This window comes from Lithobates pipiens, unplaced genomic scaffold, assembly GCF_037356315.1.
Source record: "Lithobates pipiens isolate NorthernLeopardFrog02 unplaced genomic scaffold, aLitPip1_a1.2 Scaffold_69, whole genome shotgun sequence".
NCBI classification, from domain to species: Eukaryota; Metazoa; Chordata; class Amphibia; order Anura; family Ranidae; genus Lithobates; species Lithobates pipiens.
In genome coordinates, this window is record NW_027507891.1 from 18,215 (window position 1) to 38,861 (window position 20,647).

At 48.0% G+C, this 20,647-nt stretch overlaps 1 protein-coding gene and 1 pseudogene across 1 annotated transcript in view; one reads left to right on the top strand and one right to left on the bottom strand.

Moving 5' to 3' along the window:
* The first annotated feature begins 606 nt into the window (after positions 1-606).
* Positions 607-2,142, top strand: LOC143959270 (histone-lysine N-methyltransferase SETMAR pseudogene; annotated as a pseudogene).
* Positions 2,143-15,328: 13,186 nt separating this feature from the next.
* The window catches only part of LOC143959271 (uncharacterized), a 113,540-nt gene continuing 108,221 nt past the window's right edge, over positions 15,329-20,647 (bottom strand). The window contains exons 34-38 of the mRNA XM_077467947.1: positions 20,361-20,451; positions 19,258-19,610; positions 18,281-18,358; positions 17,035-17,125; positions 15,329-16,563 (exon numbers count right to left, since the gene is read on the bottom strand). Coding sequence (XP_077324073.1) covers positions 16,546-16,563; positions 17,035-17,125; positions 18,281-18,358; positions 19,258-19,610; positions 20,361-20,451 — 631 coding nt within the window. The 3' untranslated portion in view covers positions 15,329-16,545. The remainder of the gene's footprint in view (positions 16,564-17,034; positions 17,126-18,280; positions 18,359-19,257; positions 19,611-20,360; positions 20,452-20,647) is intronic.

Here is a 20,647-nt window from a genome sequence, read left to right on the forward strand (position 1 = left end):
CTGTCTGTACTCATATTGGTGTCCCGTCTGTCTGTACTCATATCGGTGTCCCGTCTGTCTGTACTCATATTGGTGTCCCGTCTGTCTGTACTCATATTGGTGTCCGTCTGTCTGTACTCATATCGGTGTCCCGTCTGTCTGTACTCATATCGGTGTCCCGTCTGTCTGTACTCATATCGGTGTCCCGTCTGTCTGTACTCATATTGGTGTCCCGTCTGTCTGTACTCATATTGGTGTCCGTCTGTCTGTACTCATATCGGTGTCCCGTCTGTCTGTACTCATATCGGTGTCCCGTCTGTCTGTACTCATATTGGTGTCCCGTCTGTCTGTATTCATATTGGTGTCCCGTCTGTCTGTACTCATATTGGTGTCCGTCTGTCTGTACTCATATCGGTGTCCCGTCTGTCTGTACTCATATTGGTGTCCCGTCTGTCTGTACTCATATTGGTTTCCCGTCTGTCTGTACTCATATCGGTGTCCCGTCTGTCTGTACTCATATCGGTGTCCCGTCTGTCTGTACTCATATTGGTGTCCGTCTGTCTGTACTCATATTGGTGTCCGTCTGTCTGTACTCATATTGGTGTCCGTCTGTCTGTACTCATATAGGTGTCCCGTCTGTCTGTACTCATATTGGTGTCCGTCTGTCTGTACTCATATTGGTGTCCCGTCTGTCTGTACTCATATTGGTGTCCCGTCTGTCTGTACTCATATCGGTGTCCCGTCTGTCTGTACTCATATCGGTGTCCCGTCTGTCTGTACTCATATCGGTGTCCCGTCTGTCTGTACTCATATTGGTGTCCGTCTGTCTGTACTCATATTGGTGTCCCGTCTGTCTGTATTCATATTGGTGTCCGTCTGTCTGTACTCATATCGGTGTCCCGTCTGTCTGTACTCATATTGGTGTCCGTCTGTCTGTACTCATATCGGTGTCCCGTCTGTCTGTACTCATATCGGTGTCCCGTCTGTCTGTACTCATATTGGTGTCCCGTCTGTCTGTACTCATATCGGTGTCCCGTCTGTCTGTACTCATATTGGTGTCCCGTCTGTCTGTACTCATATTGGTGTCCCGTCTGTCTGTACTCATATTGGTGTCCCGTCTGTCTGTACTCATATTGGTGTCCCGTCTGTCTGTACTCATATCGGTGTCCCGTCTGTCTGTACTCATATCGGTGTCCCGTCTGTCTGTACTCATATCGGTGTCCCGTCTGTCTGTACTCATATTGGTGTCCGTCTGTCTGTACTCATATTGGTGTCCCGTCTGTCTGTACTCATATCGGTGTCCCTTCTGTACTTATATTGTCTTTCTTTCCTCCGCAGTACACCCCGGAGTTGATCGCGGGCCCCGGAGCGGATCTGGACCCGAGTGAAGTGACCATCCAGGGCTGTGAATGTCGGGGGCGGAGCTGTGTGGTGGGGCGGTGCCCGTGTCTCCCGCGGGGTGAGAACTATGTGAATGGGCGGGTCACTCTGGACCGGGACACGCCCATCCTGGAATGTAACGTCCTGTGTGGCTGCGCTGAGACTTGTGCCAACCGGGAGACGCAGCGCGGCCTTCAGTTCCGGCTAGAGGTGTGCAGGATGCCCGGGAAGGGGTGGGGCCTGCGCACAAAGGAGGCGGTACCCAGCGGGCGCTTTGTCTGCGAGTATGCGGGGGAGGTGCTCCGGGAGGAGGAGGCGTGTCTTAGGATAAAATCGCAGGACCCCGAAGCCAACAATTACATCATCGCTGTGCGGGAGCACCTCCATGACGGGCGGACGCTGCGGACGTACGTGGACCCGACGCGGATCGGCAACATCGGCCGCTTCCTCAACCATTCCTGCCGGCCCAACCTGGCGATGCTGCCGGTGCGGAGTCACTCCATGGTGCCCCGCCTCGCGCTATTCGCCGCTCGCGATATTCACGCCGGAGAGGAGCTGTGTTATGATTATTCCGGGAGATCGTTCAACGCGGAACCTCAGAGTGTGGGAGACGGGGGCCCGAGGCCCCGCAAGAGGTGCCTGTGCGGCACAGACCTCTGTACCGGGGATTTACCCTTCGATGGTTCCTTGTATGGAGACAAATCGCCCAAATCCTGACCGATCCCAATCGCCCAGCATCGCAGATAATCGCCAAATCTTTATTTAATAAAAAATCTCTTTTCACCTTTTTTCCTCCTTTGTTACGTTTCGCCTCTGCGGGTCTCCTGCAGACTCTTTACAGCCACTTCCTGTCTCCAGCAATGGTGGTGATCCTCAGAGGAAGATTCCGGATGGTGACAGTGATAGGCGTGGTCTGTGTCATGTGACACCGCAGGAGGCCGCGCTCTCACCCCACAACAGGAAGTCAATGAAGAGTCTCTACTTCTCTATGCAATGCTGGCCGTTCTGTGGTGGCCATCTTGGTACACCCCACACTCGTCCACAGTAAGCCTACAGTCTGAAGTTGCCAAGCGGCCATCTTGTTACACCCACCGGAGTCTTGGATTTCACACTTATTTTAACCACTAAACTGACCTCATATAGTGAAATACAAGATTTAGAAATCCCTCGGACTGTTTTGAATTTTAAAAGCATCGTCAAGCCTGCTGATTGGACAGAACACCGCGCTGATTTTACAATTCAACATCAAAACAGTCCGAGGGATTTCTAAATCTTGTATTTCACTATATGAGGTCAGTTTAGTGGTTCAAATAAGTGTGAAATACAAGACTCGGGTGGGTGTAACAAGATGTCCGCTTGGGGACTTCAGACTGTATCATTACTGTGGGGTGTACCAAGATGGCCGTCACAGAACGTCACTTCCATTACAAAATTTGACGGTTCGCCAAATCTGACGTAACACAGGCAGATCATAGCTAGTAGGAGGGGCTGATCACGGCTGGTGGGAGGGGCCGGCAGGGGGCAGATCATGGCTGGTGGGAGTGGCCTGCATGGGGAAGATCATGGCTGGCAGGGGGCCGATCATGGCTGGTGGGAGGGGCCAGCAGAGGGCAGATCATGGCTGGCGGGAGTGGCCTGCATGGGGAAGATTATGGCTGGGTGGGAGGGGCTGGCAGGGGGCAGATTATGGCTGGTGGGAGGGGGCAGATTATGGCTGGTGGGAGGGGGCAGATTATGGCTGGTGGGAGGGGGCAGATTATGGCTGGTGGGAGGGGGCAGATTATGGCTGGTGGGAGGGGGCAGATTATGGCTGGTGGGAGTGGCCAGCAGATCATGGCTAGTGGGAGTGGCCGGCAGATCATGGCTAGTGGGAGTGGCCGGCAGATCATGGCTAGTGGGAGTGGCCGGCAGGGGGCAGATCATGGCTAGTAGGAGTGGTCGGCAGGGGGCAGTACATAACTTCCTGAAAACATCCCAGCCCCCTCAGTACTCCTCTCCAGGGCCCTCAGTCCTGATGCAAGCAGTGGGAGGAGTTATGCAAATATTAAATTCCTTCATGGGTGGGCGTCAGTCTGGAGAAGTGGGTGTTCCTAGGCAGGCTATATTTGCATAGTTAACGCCCACGTGTGATGCTGAGCCGCCATGATTGATGTCCAATGAATGAAAGGGGTGGGAAGTGGTTGATGATGCTGAAAGTTCTCCAACCAGGAAATGAGGGCGGGGCTCTATCTGACTTGTAGCTTCTAATGCACATGGTGAGAAGCTCACAGTGTGCGGTGATATCGGAGGAAGCCGTTTCAGTCCAGGGGAGGAGCCGGTACACCTGTGCAAGACTGAAGGGGGGGGGATATAAGTCTAAAGGGGGAGGGGGAGGAGTTTAATGTCAAACATTCCATATTGATGATTACAGATTATATCCGGCGGGGGAGGGGCCCGGAACGTGGAGGTTTCTCCCACTTCTTCTACAGAAGGTTTTAGTATCGGGGAGATCAGACTACAAAGAGTGCAGAGTGACTCAGACTGAGGACACGCCCGCCACACCCCTCCCCCCCGGTAGAGAAGGGATCACCTGCATACATAGACTGAAGATTTAATACAAAAAGAGTGGGGAGATCAGACTACACACAGGACACGCCCCCTTCCTGTCACCGGGGGGAAATGGGATGGGCCGTCTTCATCACCTGCATACATTAGAGGAGGTTATAAATGTATATAAAGCACGGAGATAACCGGGAATGAACCCCGCCTCCGCCAGGTGAGAGGAAGGGGGCGTGTCCTGTGTGTAGTCTGATCTCCCCGCCGGTTTTGTATCCAATCTTTATTCTACTCACAGAGGATACAATAAACATTTCATACAAACATAGAACTATACAAAGTATCGGTTGGTGGAACATCACTGAGTACAACACGCCCCTCCCCCCCGTCCTCCTAATGACAAGCGATGAGTGCGGGTTCCGGGAGCGTCCATAGCGCTGCTCTTTGTAATGTAACAAATGAATCTTTATTGCTGAGTACAATGTGCGTCGTCTTCCTCCAGCAGGCGGCCGCACAGCTGCGTTTCCAAAGAGCCGCGGCTTATTATAGAACGGAGGGGCGGCCGGGAATCCGCCCCCCATAAACCATCACTGTCACTACTTCCCTACCCTCCCCCATCACACAGCGAGAGGCCGCCCTGAAAAATCACAAAAATAACTTTATTCATACAATTTCTGTACAGAAGGTAGAAAAGGCAAAATCAAGGGGGGTCAGTCCACCCAAAACCACTAAGACAGCGCCACCCGGTGGGTGGGGATTGAAGTCAGGCACCTTATTTCCTGCAGCTCCTCGCATGGAATTTACCCCGTTTAGAGTCTCACTCCTCCTGCAGAATTCTCAGCAGCAGAGGAAGGGAGGAGCTCCTGTCCTCATGTTTGTGGCAGAGAGTTCAGCAGCAGAAGTGAGACTAGTCAAGGGGCAGGGAGGAGGTGCCACACATAAATGGAGGGGGCTGCTGGGTGGACTGACGTTTTTAGGGTGGGCTGCCGATGCTGAAAATGCCGGTTGTCTGGCTCTCAGGCTGGTTTTCCTTCCGAGTGTCTAATAAACAGGTCTGGAATCCCTCTGCTCAGTGAATTGGAGGCTCGCTGTGACAGCCAGGCAGGCGGCATCCTCTGCGGTCGGCAGCCTTCCTTTCCATGATTACAGCGCCAGCACTGACAATTATTCATCAAACCACGACGGCCAATCAGCATCCAGCTTACCAGTCTGGTGTCGGGTCAGTTTAAGGTCTCAGTATTGATATAAACAGCCCCACCCCCTAAAGTGATGGCGCCTGTGCAAAGGGGCCCCTCACCCACTCATACCCGCCATGCCAGCAAACAGACCCGGGTACCAGGAAGAATGTGATCTCCTCCCATGTTTGAGGACTCGGGTCCAGCAGCCAATGGGTAGACCTGAGCAGGTCACATGAGTAACAGTGGTGCTGTGGGGGGGGAGTGTGGGGGGGGAAGTGTCCCTTATGGGGACCCCGGAGTCACTTGTGACGATTACATACCTCTAACAAAAACGTTCTCTACTTACCTGACGCCCCGTCTATTCCACCAGCCCGATGAGTCCAATCCCCCCTCCCCCCCACCACATTCAGTGGTTCCTCCCACCAACTCATACATCTTCATACAGCGGGATGGAACCACGGCGTGCGGCGGGGGGGAGGAAATATTCCACACCCCAAAAGTAGCGTTTCAGCAAACAGGCCCCTGGTAGGGTAAGTATATTGCCTCTTCTATTACAGGTGACCCCGGGGCGGATCTCACCAGGGGCGGCACTCGCCTTTTTATTTAGAAAGTCATTTAAATTGCAAAAGACGTTTGATTGGTGCTTCTCCCTGCTGTACACACTGGGGGTACCCACATACAGCGGCATCCTAACAGACCGAAAATCATCCATCCTCCTACACTGAATACTGCAAATAAAATAAAAGCTCAGACACTGCTGATACCAGATTTCACCAGCAGGGGGGGCTGTGTGTGAAGTAGCTGCAGGTTTAGACTAACAGGACCTGCAAAAGTCTTCTAAGGACAGACTTTGTTCTAATGTGCCCCCCCCCCCCCTTCCTCTAAATAACCTCTCCATCAACCGGCTTTCTTTTGTCTGCATATAATGGGGAGGTGGGCAGATATGCTAAACACGGAGAGTGCAGAATCTGAAGCAGCTGTGCATGGCAGCCAATCAGCTTCTTCACTGAATCTTTGACAATAAAACCCGGAAGTCGATTGGCTGCCATGCACAGCTGCTACAGACTTTGCACTCCCCAGGTTTAGTAAATCTCCCCCTGGCAGCTTTTCCAGAACCCACTTTGATGAGGAAATCTGCAGCATACAGTGAATACAGTGCCCCCTCTGCGTTTCTGGTGGAATCTGGTATTGCAGCATGACCTAAACTGTGTGTTCCAGTTGCTGGATAGAGGTTCTGATGACTGCCAGGAGGGTGCGGGGTCTGGAGATTTCTTTGTTTGTATCCCCCCCCCGTACTGTACAGCCACCCTGCGGGCGAGACCCTGAGCCCGATAATTCACATGGAATGTCGCTGTGGTACGCGGAATGTAAAGGAAAATGGCCACCTTTGCAGCTCCAGGACTGGTTCATTTTGGTGCATTTCTGATTGGCTGCCGTGGTTGAGGACGCAAATAATGATTCTAAATCTTCACATCTGTGGATGGGACTTTCCACGCGGTTGTGTCCCGCTCTGTGATTGGCTTCGGTGGTGGTGCTGCCCTTCGGCCAGGCTACTTATAGCAATAAGACTGGGAGGAAGAGGAGAGGAGGAGGAGAGAAGAGGAGGAAGAAGGAGGAGGAGAAAGAGGAGGAAGGAGGAGAAGAGAATAGGAGAGGAGGAGGAGAGAAGAGGAGGAGAAGAGAATAGGAGAGGAGGAGGAGAGAAGAGAAGAGGAGAGGAGGAGACTGAATTATCGGTGTGAAGTTGGGGCTACAAACAATTCACAGACGCAGAGGACATGCGGGATGGAGGTGTCGGGACACATTGTACCCAATTATCACATCCTGATCCTGAACCGATCAATTCACTACTATTTTCCGGTATTTACTGCACTGCCCCCCTCCCCCCCCGTCACTAAATAAACTGAGTAGGGCCACCCGATGACCCCTCCCCCCCCCCCTTGTGACATTAACCAGGGCATTCTGGGTGATCTCTGCATACAGAAGCTTCTGTTATTGGAGGAAACACTGGTCACATGACCTCCTGGTTTGCTATAAAGTCCTGAAACAAAACAAAGCACCAAGTACATCTGTAGAGCAGGAGGAGAGCGAAAGCGAAGGGATTTTCACGGTGCAACAATAAATTGAATTATGACGTACTTGTTAAAACGAAATATAAGATTATATATCAAATGTTTATTGATATCAAAGTTAAAATTCATTAACATACAATTAATGAAAGATACAAAATAATAAAAAAAAGCTTCGGTGGTCACAAATAGTGTAATACAGAGGTGTTTGTCTTAGACACACATTATCCCGACATGTTTCGCAAAAAGATATTTGCTTCCTCAGGGGATGTTGTGAATGTTCCAATGTACAGAGTTCTAAGTTAGAAAAGAGACACAACATAATTTAACATAAAGAATACAAATGAAAAAATGCACAGGTTCGAGAGCGCCGCGAGGAGAGGCGAACCACAATAGACCCCCCCAGAAAAGACACAGAACCCACCCTCAACCACTGTAGAGATGGTACAATAGTGGATTGGTACATCTCAAAAAATGCCCATTGCCATGATGGACCGCAGAGGGCAAAAAGACCAGGAAATAGACTATTAGAAGTAACAAAATAATAATTATTTTTTTTTAATAATGAAAATTGAAAATTTGGAAATTGACTTCAAAAATAAAAATGAAAAACAAAAGATTGTCTAAACAAAGCAACCAGGGAACTGGTTTAAAGGTAATTTTAGGGAATTGCTTGATATATTTGCTAGCAATTGGGTCAGCCAGTAGTAGTGGCCAGAATCTGTGCAAAATTTCTTTAAACTTCTGATGTTGGTTCGAGTAGCGAGTAATTACTCTTAGCCCTTGTACACACGGTCGGAGATTCCGAGGGAATGTGTTTCCGATCGGAGCGTTTTGTTGGATATTCCGACTGTGTGTGGTCTCCATCGGACTGTTTCCGTTGGAGTATCCGACGGACCAAATTTTCCAACAAAATGCTCCGATTGGACATACTCCGATCATGTGTAGAGAATTCCGATCGGACAAAGTGCCACGCATGCTCAGATCAAATTCCTACATCAAAGCTATTGGCTACTAGCCTGAACGTAGTCCCGTCGTAACGAAATAACGTCATCACGTTATGTACAATCGGATTTCCTGACAACTTTGCCGACCGTGTGTATGCAACAGTTTTGGACAAAATCCGTTGGATTTGGTTGTCGGAATCTCTGGCCGTGTGTACAGGGCTAACAGATTCACTTGTATTAGAACGTTAAGGTGGAAAAGATAAGGGATGATCTGTTCTTAGGTTTGTCTCGGTTATTGGCTCGTTTTAAACATTTATGACTATAGCCCTTCTATACCTGCTGCCCCCACATTGCAATTATTTTTGTTTTTATGTATCACGTGATTTTAATATTTTTTTTGGCCTGTTTATCAGAATTTTTCAATAAACCATCATTGGTTGTATTTCACCATGCAAGGCGTTTTTTATGTTTTGTCTCTTTTATGGTGAACCCTCACGAGACTTCTGGCATCAGGTTCTACAGTAATTTATGGTACGGAAATTCCATTTATCTTCTCCATCTGGAGATCATAAGGAATTGCGAGAGGAAAATATCATCCGGCCGGTGTATTGGGGTGAGTGGCTGGAGCCCCCCCATAAGCTCATAAGACACACTACTATAAGGTGGATGTGTGCAACCCATCCGGTAATGCCGCGTACACACGTAGCCAACTATCTGGCGGACTTAGTCTGACGGACTTTCCGCCGGACTGTCCGCCGGAGTTTCCGAACGGGCTACTTGCCCACACACGGCACTTTTTCAGCGGACTAATACGGCGTACTAAGTCCGCCGTACTTTTGAAATGAACGGACTCGCCCACACAGCGCGTCTCCAGGTAGCCGGGGCCAGCGAAGGAGGCGCCGCTGGCCCCGTCACCTAGTATTAACTTAAAGGGGAAACTTAAAGGGGGCTCCCAGATTCTGATAAGCCCCCCGCCCACAGACCCCGACAACCAATGGCCAGGGTTGTTGGGAAGAGGCCCTTGCCCTGATCAACATGGGGACAGGGGCGTAACTATAGGGGGTGCAGCAGTAGCGACCGCAACTGGGCCCTGTGATGCAGGGGGCCCATGCAGCCCCCTCTACATATGGCTGGCAGCAGCATAGGCAGCTAGGGGTACCAGTGCACCATGCACACGGGTGGCTGGAGGTGGAAGGTGACTAGCAGAGCTCCATGCTCGACTATCGCACTGGCTGCTCTTTAGTTGTGCATTCCCTGCATGACCTGTGTCCTCGGCCGGCTCCTCAGAGTACCCCTCTCCTGCTCCATGCATTGCCGCTCAGTCCGATGTCTGTTCTCCCCAGCCAGAGTCCCGCCCCCCCCTGAGTCCGGCCCACACTGCACTGCATACTTCTCCCGGGTAAACAAACTTTAAGCACACAGATGCAGTGCAGCCCTATGAGAGCCCCCCGGAGGACACTGCAGGCTTGTCTGCCAGCCCCCCTCCTCCCCCGTAATACACAGATGATGAAAGGTCTTTCTCTGAGATATGCTGATCACCCGTCCAGCACACTGGATGGAGCCCAGGCCAACATGGATGAGTGCGCGGCCTGCAGCTTGGTCATGGTGAGTGAGAGGACCCCATCCCCCACACACCATTACATACCCCCGCCATCTCCCCCTGGGGACAGGGACCCCTTCACACCTAGGGGCAGTAACTTCATCTGCCCTGGAGAAACGGACCTCACCTCTTCTGGGGACGGGGACCCCATCCTGCCTAGGGACAGTCCCCCAATGGGGCACCTAAAAATTAAAAAGAAAATAATAAAAAAAAAAAACTACTGATACCAGTGGTGGAACTACAGGGCTCACAAAGGTCATACCTGTGACCATGCCCTGGAGTTCCACTGCCGGACTCGGAGGGAAGGGCCCTGGCTGGGGTTCAGGGGGGCCCTTCATGGTTTCTTGCATCGGGGCCCTGAAGGTTCTTGTTACGCCACTGCATGGGGACAAGGTGCTTTGGGGTGGGGGGGCCGTGCGGCCCCCCCTTCCCCAAGGCACCTCCCCATGTTGAGGACACGCGGCCTGGCACGGCTCAGGAGGGGGGCGCTCGCTGTCCCCACCCCCTTTCCTGGCCGGCCCGGTAGCGTGCTCGGACAACGGTCTGATGTAGACCTAGGGGGGCCCCCATGCCGATTTTCTTTGGTGTAGGGGTTCCCCTTTAAGTCCATACCAGGTGACGGGGCCAGTGATGACTCCTTCTCTGGCCCCAGCTACCTGGAGACGCACTCAAAATGAGCGGACTTTTCTCAGCGCGGGAAAAGTCCGCTCATTTCAAAAGTACGGCGGACTGAAAACGACTTTCTTAGTCCGCCGGACTTTTGGGTAAAAAAAAGTCCGCCGGAGGCTACACACGGGCGGATTGTCCGGCGGACTTGAGTTTGCCGGACTTTTCCACCGGATTGTTTGAGCGTGTGTACGCGGCATAACAGTTTCTGCACACTTGTCCTTCTTTGCAATACTCCCTTGTGTGACCAAAGGTAAAGCAATTGCGGCAGTACTGAGGCTGTCAAGGGTACCACAAGGAGGAGGAGAAAGCCTGTGGGGGTTGGTCTACCCCAGAAATCTCGCCAGTTCTAAACTGGACAAAGTACTTTCGCAGTCCATTAAAAGTACCCAGAATGTTCGTTTGCTTAACCCCGGCAGACACAAACGAGCAGTATCGTCGGAGCACAGCCTGAATCTCCCGATCCCTCACAAAGGGGTTGTACATCTGGACTGTCAGAGGGATGCGTTTCCTAGATTCTGTGGGCAAAAAAGTGATGCCCAACAGGGATGGGTGGTTTAGAATCTGGGGCTGCTGTCCCTCCATCCCTCCACCCCTTTCCCTCTCCATCCTGCATTCATCTCAGACTCGAACCACACCCCATTTGAGCCACGCCTGTTTAAGTTACGCCCGCTATTTTACGTAAACCACGCCCATATTTCAACTTTTCATATGCCATGCCTACAAATGCATGCCCCGCTCCCTAATTATAATACAACCCCGCCTACAGCCAAAAAAGTGTCCCGGATTTATTTTTTTACAATGTTAGCAACTATGCTAAAGCTACCCCAATTGCTGGTGTTCTGCTGGTCCTTTACCACAGGCAGCTGCTGCAGCAATTACAGTCGGTATATTGTGCCACCTGCACAGTGTACAGCTAAAGCTACCCAAATTGCTGGTGTTCTGCTGATCCTATCCGCAGGCAGCTGTAGCAATTACAGTCGGTGTATTGTGTCATCTGCACAGTGTGCACCTAAAGCTACCTCAATTGCTGGTGTTCTTCTGATCCTATACCATGGGTAGGCCGCACCAGTAATTACAGTCGGTGTATTGTGCCACCTGCATAGTGTACTCCTAAAGCTACACCAACTGTTGGTGTTCGTCTGCTCCTTTACCATGGGCAGGCAGCTCCAGTAATTACAGTCGGTGTACTGTGTCATCTGCAGAGTTTGCACCTAAAGCTACCCCAATTGCTGGTTTTATTCTGATCCAATACCATAGGCAGGCAGCTGCACTAATTACAGTCGGTGTATTGTGTCATCTGCATAGTGTGCACCTAAAGCTACCCCAATTGCTGTTATTCTGCTGATCCTATCCGCAGGCAGCTGCAGTAATTACAGTCGGTGTACTGTATCATTTGCACAGTGTGCACTTAAAGCTACCCCAATTGCTGTTGTTCTGCTGATCATATCCGCGGGCAGCTGAAGTAATTACAGTCTGTGTACTGTGTCCCCTGCACAGTGTGCACCTAAAGCTACCCCATTGCTGGCGTTCTTCTGATCCTATACCACAGGCAGGCAGCTGCAGTAATTACAGTCGGTGTACTGTGTCATCTGCACAGTGTGCACCTAAAGCTACCCCGATTGCTGGTGTTCTGCTGATCCTGTATCAGAGGCAGCTGTAGCAATTACAGTCGGTGTATTGTGTCATCTGCACAGTGTACTCCTAAAGCTACCTCAATTGCTGGTGTTCTTCTGATCCTATACCATGAGCAGGCAGCTCCAGTAATTACAGTTGGTGTATTGTGTCATCTGCATAATGTGCACCTAATGCTACCCCAATTGCTGGTGTTCTGCTGATCCTATCCGCAGGCAGCTGCAGTAATAACAGTCGGTGTACTGTGTCATCTGCACAGTGTGCACTTAAAGCTACCCCTATTGCTGGTGTTCGCATAGTAATAATACTACAGGCAGTTAATTCTGCTAGCTGCCGTATAATCAGTATATATGTCCCAGCTTTGTGCAGCTACATCTCCCTGCAGACCATTAGTATGTCTGGGAGGCCAACAAGGAGAGGCAGACAGTCACGAGCCAGTAAAAGAGGGATAGCAGGCTCTGTGTCTAGAGACAACAGTGCTGGTCGTGGACGTGGTGCATCCTCATCAGCATGTGGCCGTGGAACACGCTTGTCCTTATTTTCGGCAGCTGGACGTGTTGAGCCGCATCATGCTGAAGACTTGGTAGAGTGGATGACCAAGCGGTCCTCATCCTCCTCATCCTCTCACCCAGGCTCAGGGTACTGGCAAAGCACCCACAGACCAGCACCAGTGCCTAAGGCCCAATTTTTCTGCCACTGTTCAACAGGTGCATGTGATTACAATTCTTGATATAATAGTTCACAGCAGGGCTCTGCAGCGCCCCCCAAGAGTCACTGTGAGGACTTACAGTGTTGTGGCAACACCAACACCTTAGGCCCCCATTTCTGCAGAGCATATAGGGCAGGCCCCTACTTTCAAACATCCAACTTACAAATGTCTTCTACTTGCAAACGCAAGGAGACAACAGGAAGTGAGATGAAATCTACCCCTAGGAAGGGAAATTCTCTCCTGTAAGAGTTGATATGGGAAAAATGTGTCTCCTCTCCACTGATGCTTTATCACCAATCCTTGTTTTACTAAAAACCCCAAATTTTCAAAAAACATTTGTCATTGGGATGGAAAGTGAGATGAAATCTTCTGAAGAGGTGCACAGACGGAAAAAAAATTATACAGGGGTGATAACCCTTCCCTATGTTTTCAAAAAAGCTTAAAAATAGATTTTTTCACTGGAGCTACACTTTAAAAAATGTACCAGTTCAAAATTACAAACAGATTCAACTTAACACAACAAACCTACACAGTCCCTGTCTTGTTTGCACTGTCTGTATACTGCTGTTCTGAGTATATAGGGCCTGGGGGCCACACGTATATCCTTTTTTTTTATTTGGGTGCGGAGTTCCCCTTAATATCCGTAGAAAACCCAAAATTAAAATTAAATTAATTAATTAAAATTATCAGTTAGGTACGGCGCCAACAACTGGTCGTTGGGGTCCACCCCTCCCATATTATGATTATATTTGTGGACACAGAGGGGTTTCTTCACAACACCAGTCACCATAGGAATTTGGACTGTCATGTCTGCATGAAGGGAGGACAGAACGAAAACATTCTTATTATCCCTCCAGAAAACGTAATCAGGGAAACATCAACGCAGACAACTTGATGGGGAGTAAACAAGGCTGCAAAACGTTGGTTGAAGTGGTTTACAAGGGGCCGAATTTTGTAGAGCTGATCAAATTCAGGGTCACCCCAAGGATGACAGAGTTCATTATCGTTGAAATGCATGAACCGCAAGATCTGCTTGTATGGTGTCCTGGTCATGGAGGCAGAGAACACAGGCATATTGTGAATTGGGTCAGGGGACCAATATGACCTCAACTCACTCTTTTTAGTTATGCCCATGAGGAGGGAAAGGCCCAGGAAGGTCTTAAATTCGTAAACCATAATAGGTTTCCAGTCTCTGGCAAGGGTCTGCAGGGGATTAACGGCGATTAATTGATCAGCATATAAATTGCTTTGGTCCACAATAGATCTATAGAGATCTTCTGTGAAAAACAATCAAGAGACGAAAATCATCTGTTTCCACCTGAATTCCGGGTTGGCCAGTGAATGGGGGAAGTACGGGTGCTGCAGAAGTGGTGGGTTCCCAACTAGGATTGGCGAATGCAGCAGGAAGGGCAATATGGGCTTGTCTGTCTTCTTGGTGGCAGCGGGACAATACTTGTGCTTGCCACCTCACCAGCTTGAACTGCACTTATGGGACTCGCCACGTCACCAAGTGTTACTGCAGTGCTGGATGTAGGACCAGGATGTACTAAGCCGCTAGTGCTTGTCAGTTCACCAGGATGAGCGGTGCTAGTACTGGCTCTCTGCTCCATATGAGGGACCTGTGGTCCTTGCACCTCAACAACAGCAGAATAACGGGGTCTGGTACGCCTGACCTTGACAGGGATCACAACTCCATCATCAGAGCTGTCAGGGTGCCCGCTGCTGTCTACAGGTTTGTATTCTGATCCTGAATCTGACAGATGAGTGACTTCCTCCTCGCTATCTGTCATGCTCAGAAACGTGTAGGCCTCTTCACTACTGTACCTTCGATTTGACATTTTGGTCTCTAAATTTACTGGTACAGTAGTGAGGCTCACAAGAAAAAAAGCACCTGACTGTCAGCGACTGATTCAAACGCTACCACAAAAAGTGCCTGACGTAGCTTGACGGCAATTCTGCCACAGTACAACTGCGGCGGCTGGTCAGGAACAGATAATCAGACAATAGGTGACCCAATTACCAATTAACCATGTGTCAGACATGCTTAGCAGAAAACACATAACACCTTAATAAACAGACAATAGCAGGAGACCAGAAGCGCCAGGCGGCTTGCTGACTATATTATCATCTTCTATGAGTCTCTCAGTCTGAAAAGGTGGAACTCATTTCTCTTCATATATTTCTTGAGGGATATTATAGATAAACATTATTGTCCCATTTGAAGTAATCCAAACCACATTCTCAGTGTCCATTAAGTAGCTGTCCATCATTTTCTTGGTCATCCTGTGCCCCTAATAGACACTGGGTACCTTACACATAAGAGGGGCCTGAAGAGCTGAGACATGGGTTTCCCAGCCTCTCCAATGTAAGCTGGGTTCCATGGGCCCTCCGTCCAATGTGACACCCATCACAGGAACTACTGCCCGCTGACCACCCCATGCTCCTTGCTTGGACATACACATTATTTTTTTTAACTGCGGATTGAAAAATATACCCCTGCAGCGCTGCAGGCACTGACATATGTATTCTGAGAACAGCATCCTGCTGCTCTCAGGATACACAACAAAAAGAAAAAAAACCTAACCAGATAGGACTTTACTGATACCAGAAAGGAATGATTACACAATGTATTTATATTTGTTAAATTTTTATTAAATCATTGATAAAAACAGAGTTTACAGTATCTTCTGCCACACATCCACCCACTCTTCTAATGTTGGGCATACATGTAATGTTCTTGTGTATGCAGAGCACTTCTGTATATTATTTGGTCTGAAGTTAAGTTTGGACCAATGAGAGCTCAGAGGCGGCTCTAGATTTTGTGAGGCCTTAGGCAAAACTTAGACGTGAGGCCCCACTCACTCCCATAATAGGAAAAATAATTCAAGTGATGGAAATTAACTGTATTCGGAGGGTACAGTATAGGGGGGTGGACAGTACAGGGGGAAAAGAAAGAAAGAAAGAAAGAAAGAAAGAAAGAAAGAAAGAAAGAAAGAAAGAAAGAAAGAAAGAAAGAAAGAAAGAAAGAAAGAAAGAAAGAAAGAAAGAAAGAAAGAAAGAAAGAAAGAAAGAAAGAAAGAAAGAAAGAAAGAAAGAAAGAAAGAAAGAAAGAAAGAAAGGAAAGTGTGATCCAGAGGAAGGCGAAAAACCCCAGCAAAGCATGAGCTACATACAGCAGGGGAAAAAATTCCTTCCTGATCCCTCGAGAGGCGATCGGCTACTCCCTGGATCAATGTCAGTACTGTACCCAGTTATATTAAATATATATATATGTGTAAATTTAGGAAAGAATCCAGGCAAAGCAAACTTTGAATAGAGAAAACATCAAAGCTGCACTAAAAGTGATAGCAGTAAGCACACCAACAGATCTAAATTTGGTCACAACTAATATATAAAAGGTTCACAGGGCGTGATGGCGTCACAAATTTATACTCTACCCTACGCATTTTGCTGCATCTTCCCCCAAAGATGCTTTTATAGCAAGATGCGCAGGGTGGAGTCTAAGTCCCCTCTACTGGGACCGCCCGTGATTCACTGATGTGCTGTTTTTACATCTTTTACATCTCTGCCATCACAGATTTATACGCCACAATATATGTTTATCATTCTCCCGAAGATGCTATTTGTAGGGGAAAGCATAGGGTGGAATCTAAGTTTGTAAAAACATTTTAAAAAGTAGTAAAAACAGAACATGTGTTTTGCTACACATAGCATCTTTCCCCCAAAAGATGCTATTTGTCACAAATTTAGACTCCGCCCTATATGTTTTGCCACATATACAGTGGTATCTTGCAGCAGCTTCTCCTTTTCCCCTTTCACGTTCTCTTGCTCATTCTTCTGCTCTTCTTTACATCCGTGATGGAATCTATTAACAAAAAAAAAAGAAAAAGGAAGTTAGGTTGATGTACATATTTTAAAGTGGAATTACATTCAAAACTTTGTTTCTCGGTTGGTTTCCTATCAGGTGTGGAGGGGGCATCTCCTAATAGAAACGCAATGGACAAATGAAGCAGCATTATTACTTTGGGATAGAACAGGGAAGGCTTAAATCCCCCTATTAAGTCTAGTCCCTGCTAGGTAGATTTCCCTTTACTTCCTGGATTGCAGATGCAACAGGAAGTGAGAAGAAATCTCCCTACAGTGAGGGGAATTCCCATCTTAGACTGTAGTTCCCAGATCATTGGGTGATCCCCCTTGGCACTTGTTCTCATGGTAACTCTATAATTTAAGATTGTCACCAGAACAAATAAAGGGGGGATCTCCCCAGCGGGGACACAGACTGCAATAAAAACTGGGCAGGGGATCTAATTCCAGCTTCCGGTTAGAGGATACTTACTTCTGTGATCTTCTCTCTCACGGATGGTTTGTTGTTGGATAGGTTTTTGTTCTGGATTCCTTCCTCCTGCTCCTCTGCTATGACAAGAATGCTGTAAGAGAAATTGTAATGTTAAATATTTAGTTTTGCTGAAAATTTGGGATTGAAGTGAACTAAAACAGAAAATAGTACAAAAACTTTACATTTTTACTAAAATAAAGCCCATAAAATCTTCTTTTTATTTCCTTAAACCTCCCCCTCCTCAAGGCGGAGGTCCGCCCACTGCTGCTTTCGCTGGGGGGAAAGAGTACAATGAGAGGAAGTTCCACTTTTGGGTGGAGCTCCGCTTTAAGTGCATGTCTAGCCAAAACTTTTCTTTGAGTTGAATAGAGTAGGTAAGGGTTGGATCCCCTATTCAGTTTCTTTTTTTTGGGGGCTATCTGTGTCCTGTTAGGGAGATTTCCTTTTACTTCCCATCTTGGTGATGCTTCAAGGAATGAGGACAAATCTCTCTAAAGTGAGGAGAATTCTCATCTTGGACAGATGTCACCACATTGTCCCCATTGGAAGATTCTCCCTCACCTCTTGCTGTCATGGCAAGTCTAAAATTCAGGATTCCCCCTTACTTTGTGTCTTATTGACAATGGTCACCAGGACATGGACAGGAAAGAATCAAATAAATACTTGGCAGAGGGTCTAACACATTCTTAGGCTATCCCAACTAAAAATGAGTTTTGCCTTTACATATGCTTTGAAATAGAAGGTTACGTCTAGTGAGAGGGGTCTCTGGAGCATCATCATCCAAAAATACTTAACACTAAGAAGTTCATTATAACAGAGCGGACAATGCTTTGCGCTCTCTCTCCGTTATACTCTGTAGGGCTTCACATACCGTAACCCGCATATTACAGCTCATTTATAAGATGTGGGCCGCCGTGTGTAGCCTGCACTAGTTCATGGTGTTCCCTCCGCTTGTCTCAGCAGAGAGAGATCCATGATTGGAGGAGAGCCGGTCACCTGACAGATCTCCATACCAGGATCTCCTCCCAACTTTCTCTTTTCTCTCACAAACTCCATTTATTCTTATTGTTCTCCGCCAACTCCCAGACCCCCGAAGACGGCGGAGCGCAATGCACATCTGTAAATCACATCGCTAGGCTCTATTAATGCTCAATGCTTTGTTTTGTTTTATCTAATGTAATATCTCCGCTTTCTAACCCCCCCTCCCCCCCCCCCGAAGATTTCCACTATAAATAAGACTACTTACGAATTCCGTCTTTGTCCAGTGCAAGGGGCGCCAATCTTGTTGATCATCTTGTGGGCGATCACTCTCTGCATTAGTTTCCTGATGATGAAGATAGAAAGGTATATGAGATATCGGCTCTACACAGAAGAATATAACGGCTTCCAAACATTTCTGCTTAGTATGAGTTGGAAATGTTTTTTTATGTTACATTTATCTAATGTTTTATTATATTTGTTTATTGATTTTTATGGATTTCCATAATTCCAGTTTTGTGATTTGAGTATTATGAAAGTCAGAGGGGCATGAAAAAGACCCCCAAATATTTCCGTAATCTATACCCGGGGGTGTCTACAGGGGAGGACTGACAACTCATGGGGCCCTCACCGGGCAATAGGAGATTATGGGTACCCGGGCAATAGGAGATTATGGAGCCCCCAGGCAATAGGAGAAGATTATAGGGCCCCCGGGCAATAGGAGTTTATGGGGTCCCCGGGCAATAGGAGATTATGGGGCCCCCAGGCAATAGGAGATTATGGGACCACCAGGCAATAGGAGAAGATTATGGAGCCCCCAGGCAATAGGAGATTATGGGGCCTCTAGGCAATAGGAGATTATGGAGCCCCTAGGCAATAGATTATGACCACACAGTACACACATATACAGTATACACACACAGAATACACACACACTTAAAAGGTACTGGAGAGATGGGGCAGCTATAATCTTGGAATCTTTAAAAAAAACACAGATTTTTACATTCTGTTCCTGGTTTTATTGAGGCTGGCAACCCTGATGGGGCCCCTTGGTGACATGGGGCCCTCGGGCAGTGCCCAAATGGTCAGTCCGCCTCTGGGTGTCTATAAGACATGTAGATGAACTAGTAACATATTTTCCTACTGAAGTGTAATCCTCCATGAAGGCAATGTGACGGCTTCTATTGCCATTTATGTAATCTATATGGTCTAAAAATGTATTTAGAAAGAAAAATGTGTACTTACCTCTTCTCCTCTGGGTCCTCGGTGTCTGTCATCTTTTCATAGAGTTTCACCCTCTGTATTCTATCCCTCATCGCTTTAACCTTCCGTTCATTCTTTTTCTTCCACTCCACTTCTTCCTCCACTTTCCTTTTCTCCTCTTCAGTGAAGGTGTTTGTCTTCTCCTTCTCCATTTGCTCCCCCACCCCCATCTTCTTCTCTTCCATTTCCCCTTCCCTTTCCCTTTTCCCCTTTTCCCATGTCTTCTTCTCCATTTGCTCCCCCACCCCCATCTTCTCTTCCATTTCCCCTTCCCTTTTCCCCTTTTCCCATGTCTTCTTCTGCCGGGCTGCTCCCTTCAGTTCCAGGCAGAGAGTCTATAAAGGAAAGGAAAAAAAAACTTGGTTTAATATACAGATTTTAAAGTGGAACTGAATTCAAAACTTTGTCTCTTGGTTGGCCGTTGGGTTTCCTATCAGGTGTGCAGGAGGCGCGCCAACTCTTAATAGGAACCCAACGGCCAACTGAGAGGCCGGGTTCACACTGGAGATTGGCAGCGGCTCACAGCAGGAGTCCGGTACGTCTCCATTCAATGCTTCAGACAATTTTGGGCTGAATTTGGGCCTGAAATGGACTAAAAGACGCAAAGGACTCCTGTGCAGATGGCACCGGAGCCACTGCGGATGTGTGTGAACCGGCTCCATAGAGAGCCGGGCACAATCTCCTGCTATTGTGAATGGGATGCGGTGAAAGCCACATTCCATTCGCAATAGCGTGAACCCAACGTGAATCAGCATGGTTTAATAATTATGGATAGAGTAGGGAAGGCTTAACACCCTATCAAGTTGGGGTTTTTTTTGTGCAGTCTAGTCCCTGCTAGGGAGATTTCTCTTTACTTCCTGAATTGGAGATGCAACAGGAAGTGAGAAGAAATCTCATTACAGTGAGGAAAAATTCAGATTTTAGAGAACATTGGATGATCCACCTTCAACTCTTCTCTTGACAAATCTACAAATTTAGGATTGTCTCCAGAACAAATAAAGGGGGGATCTCCCCAGCGTGGACACAGACTGCAATAAAAACTAGGCAGGGGATCTAATTTCAGCTTCCGGTTAGAGGATACTTACTTCTGTGATCTTCTCTCTCACGGATGGTTTGATGTTGGATAGGTTTTTGTTCTGGATTCCTTCCTCCTGCTCCTCTGCTATGACAAGAATGCTGTAAGAAAAATTGTAATGTAAAATATTTAGTTTTGCTGAAAATTTGGGATTGAAGTGAACTAAAACAGAAAATAGTACATAAACTTTACATTTTTACTAAAATAAAGCCCAGAAAATCTTCTTTTTATTTCCTTAAACCTCCCCCTCCTCAAGGCGGAGGTCCGCCCACCGCTGCAAAAATGAAGAGCCAGCAG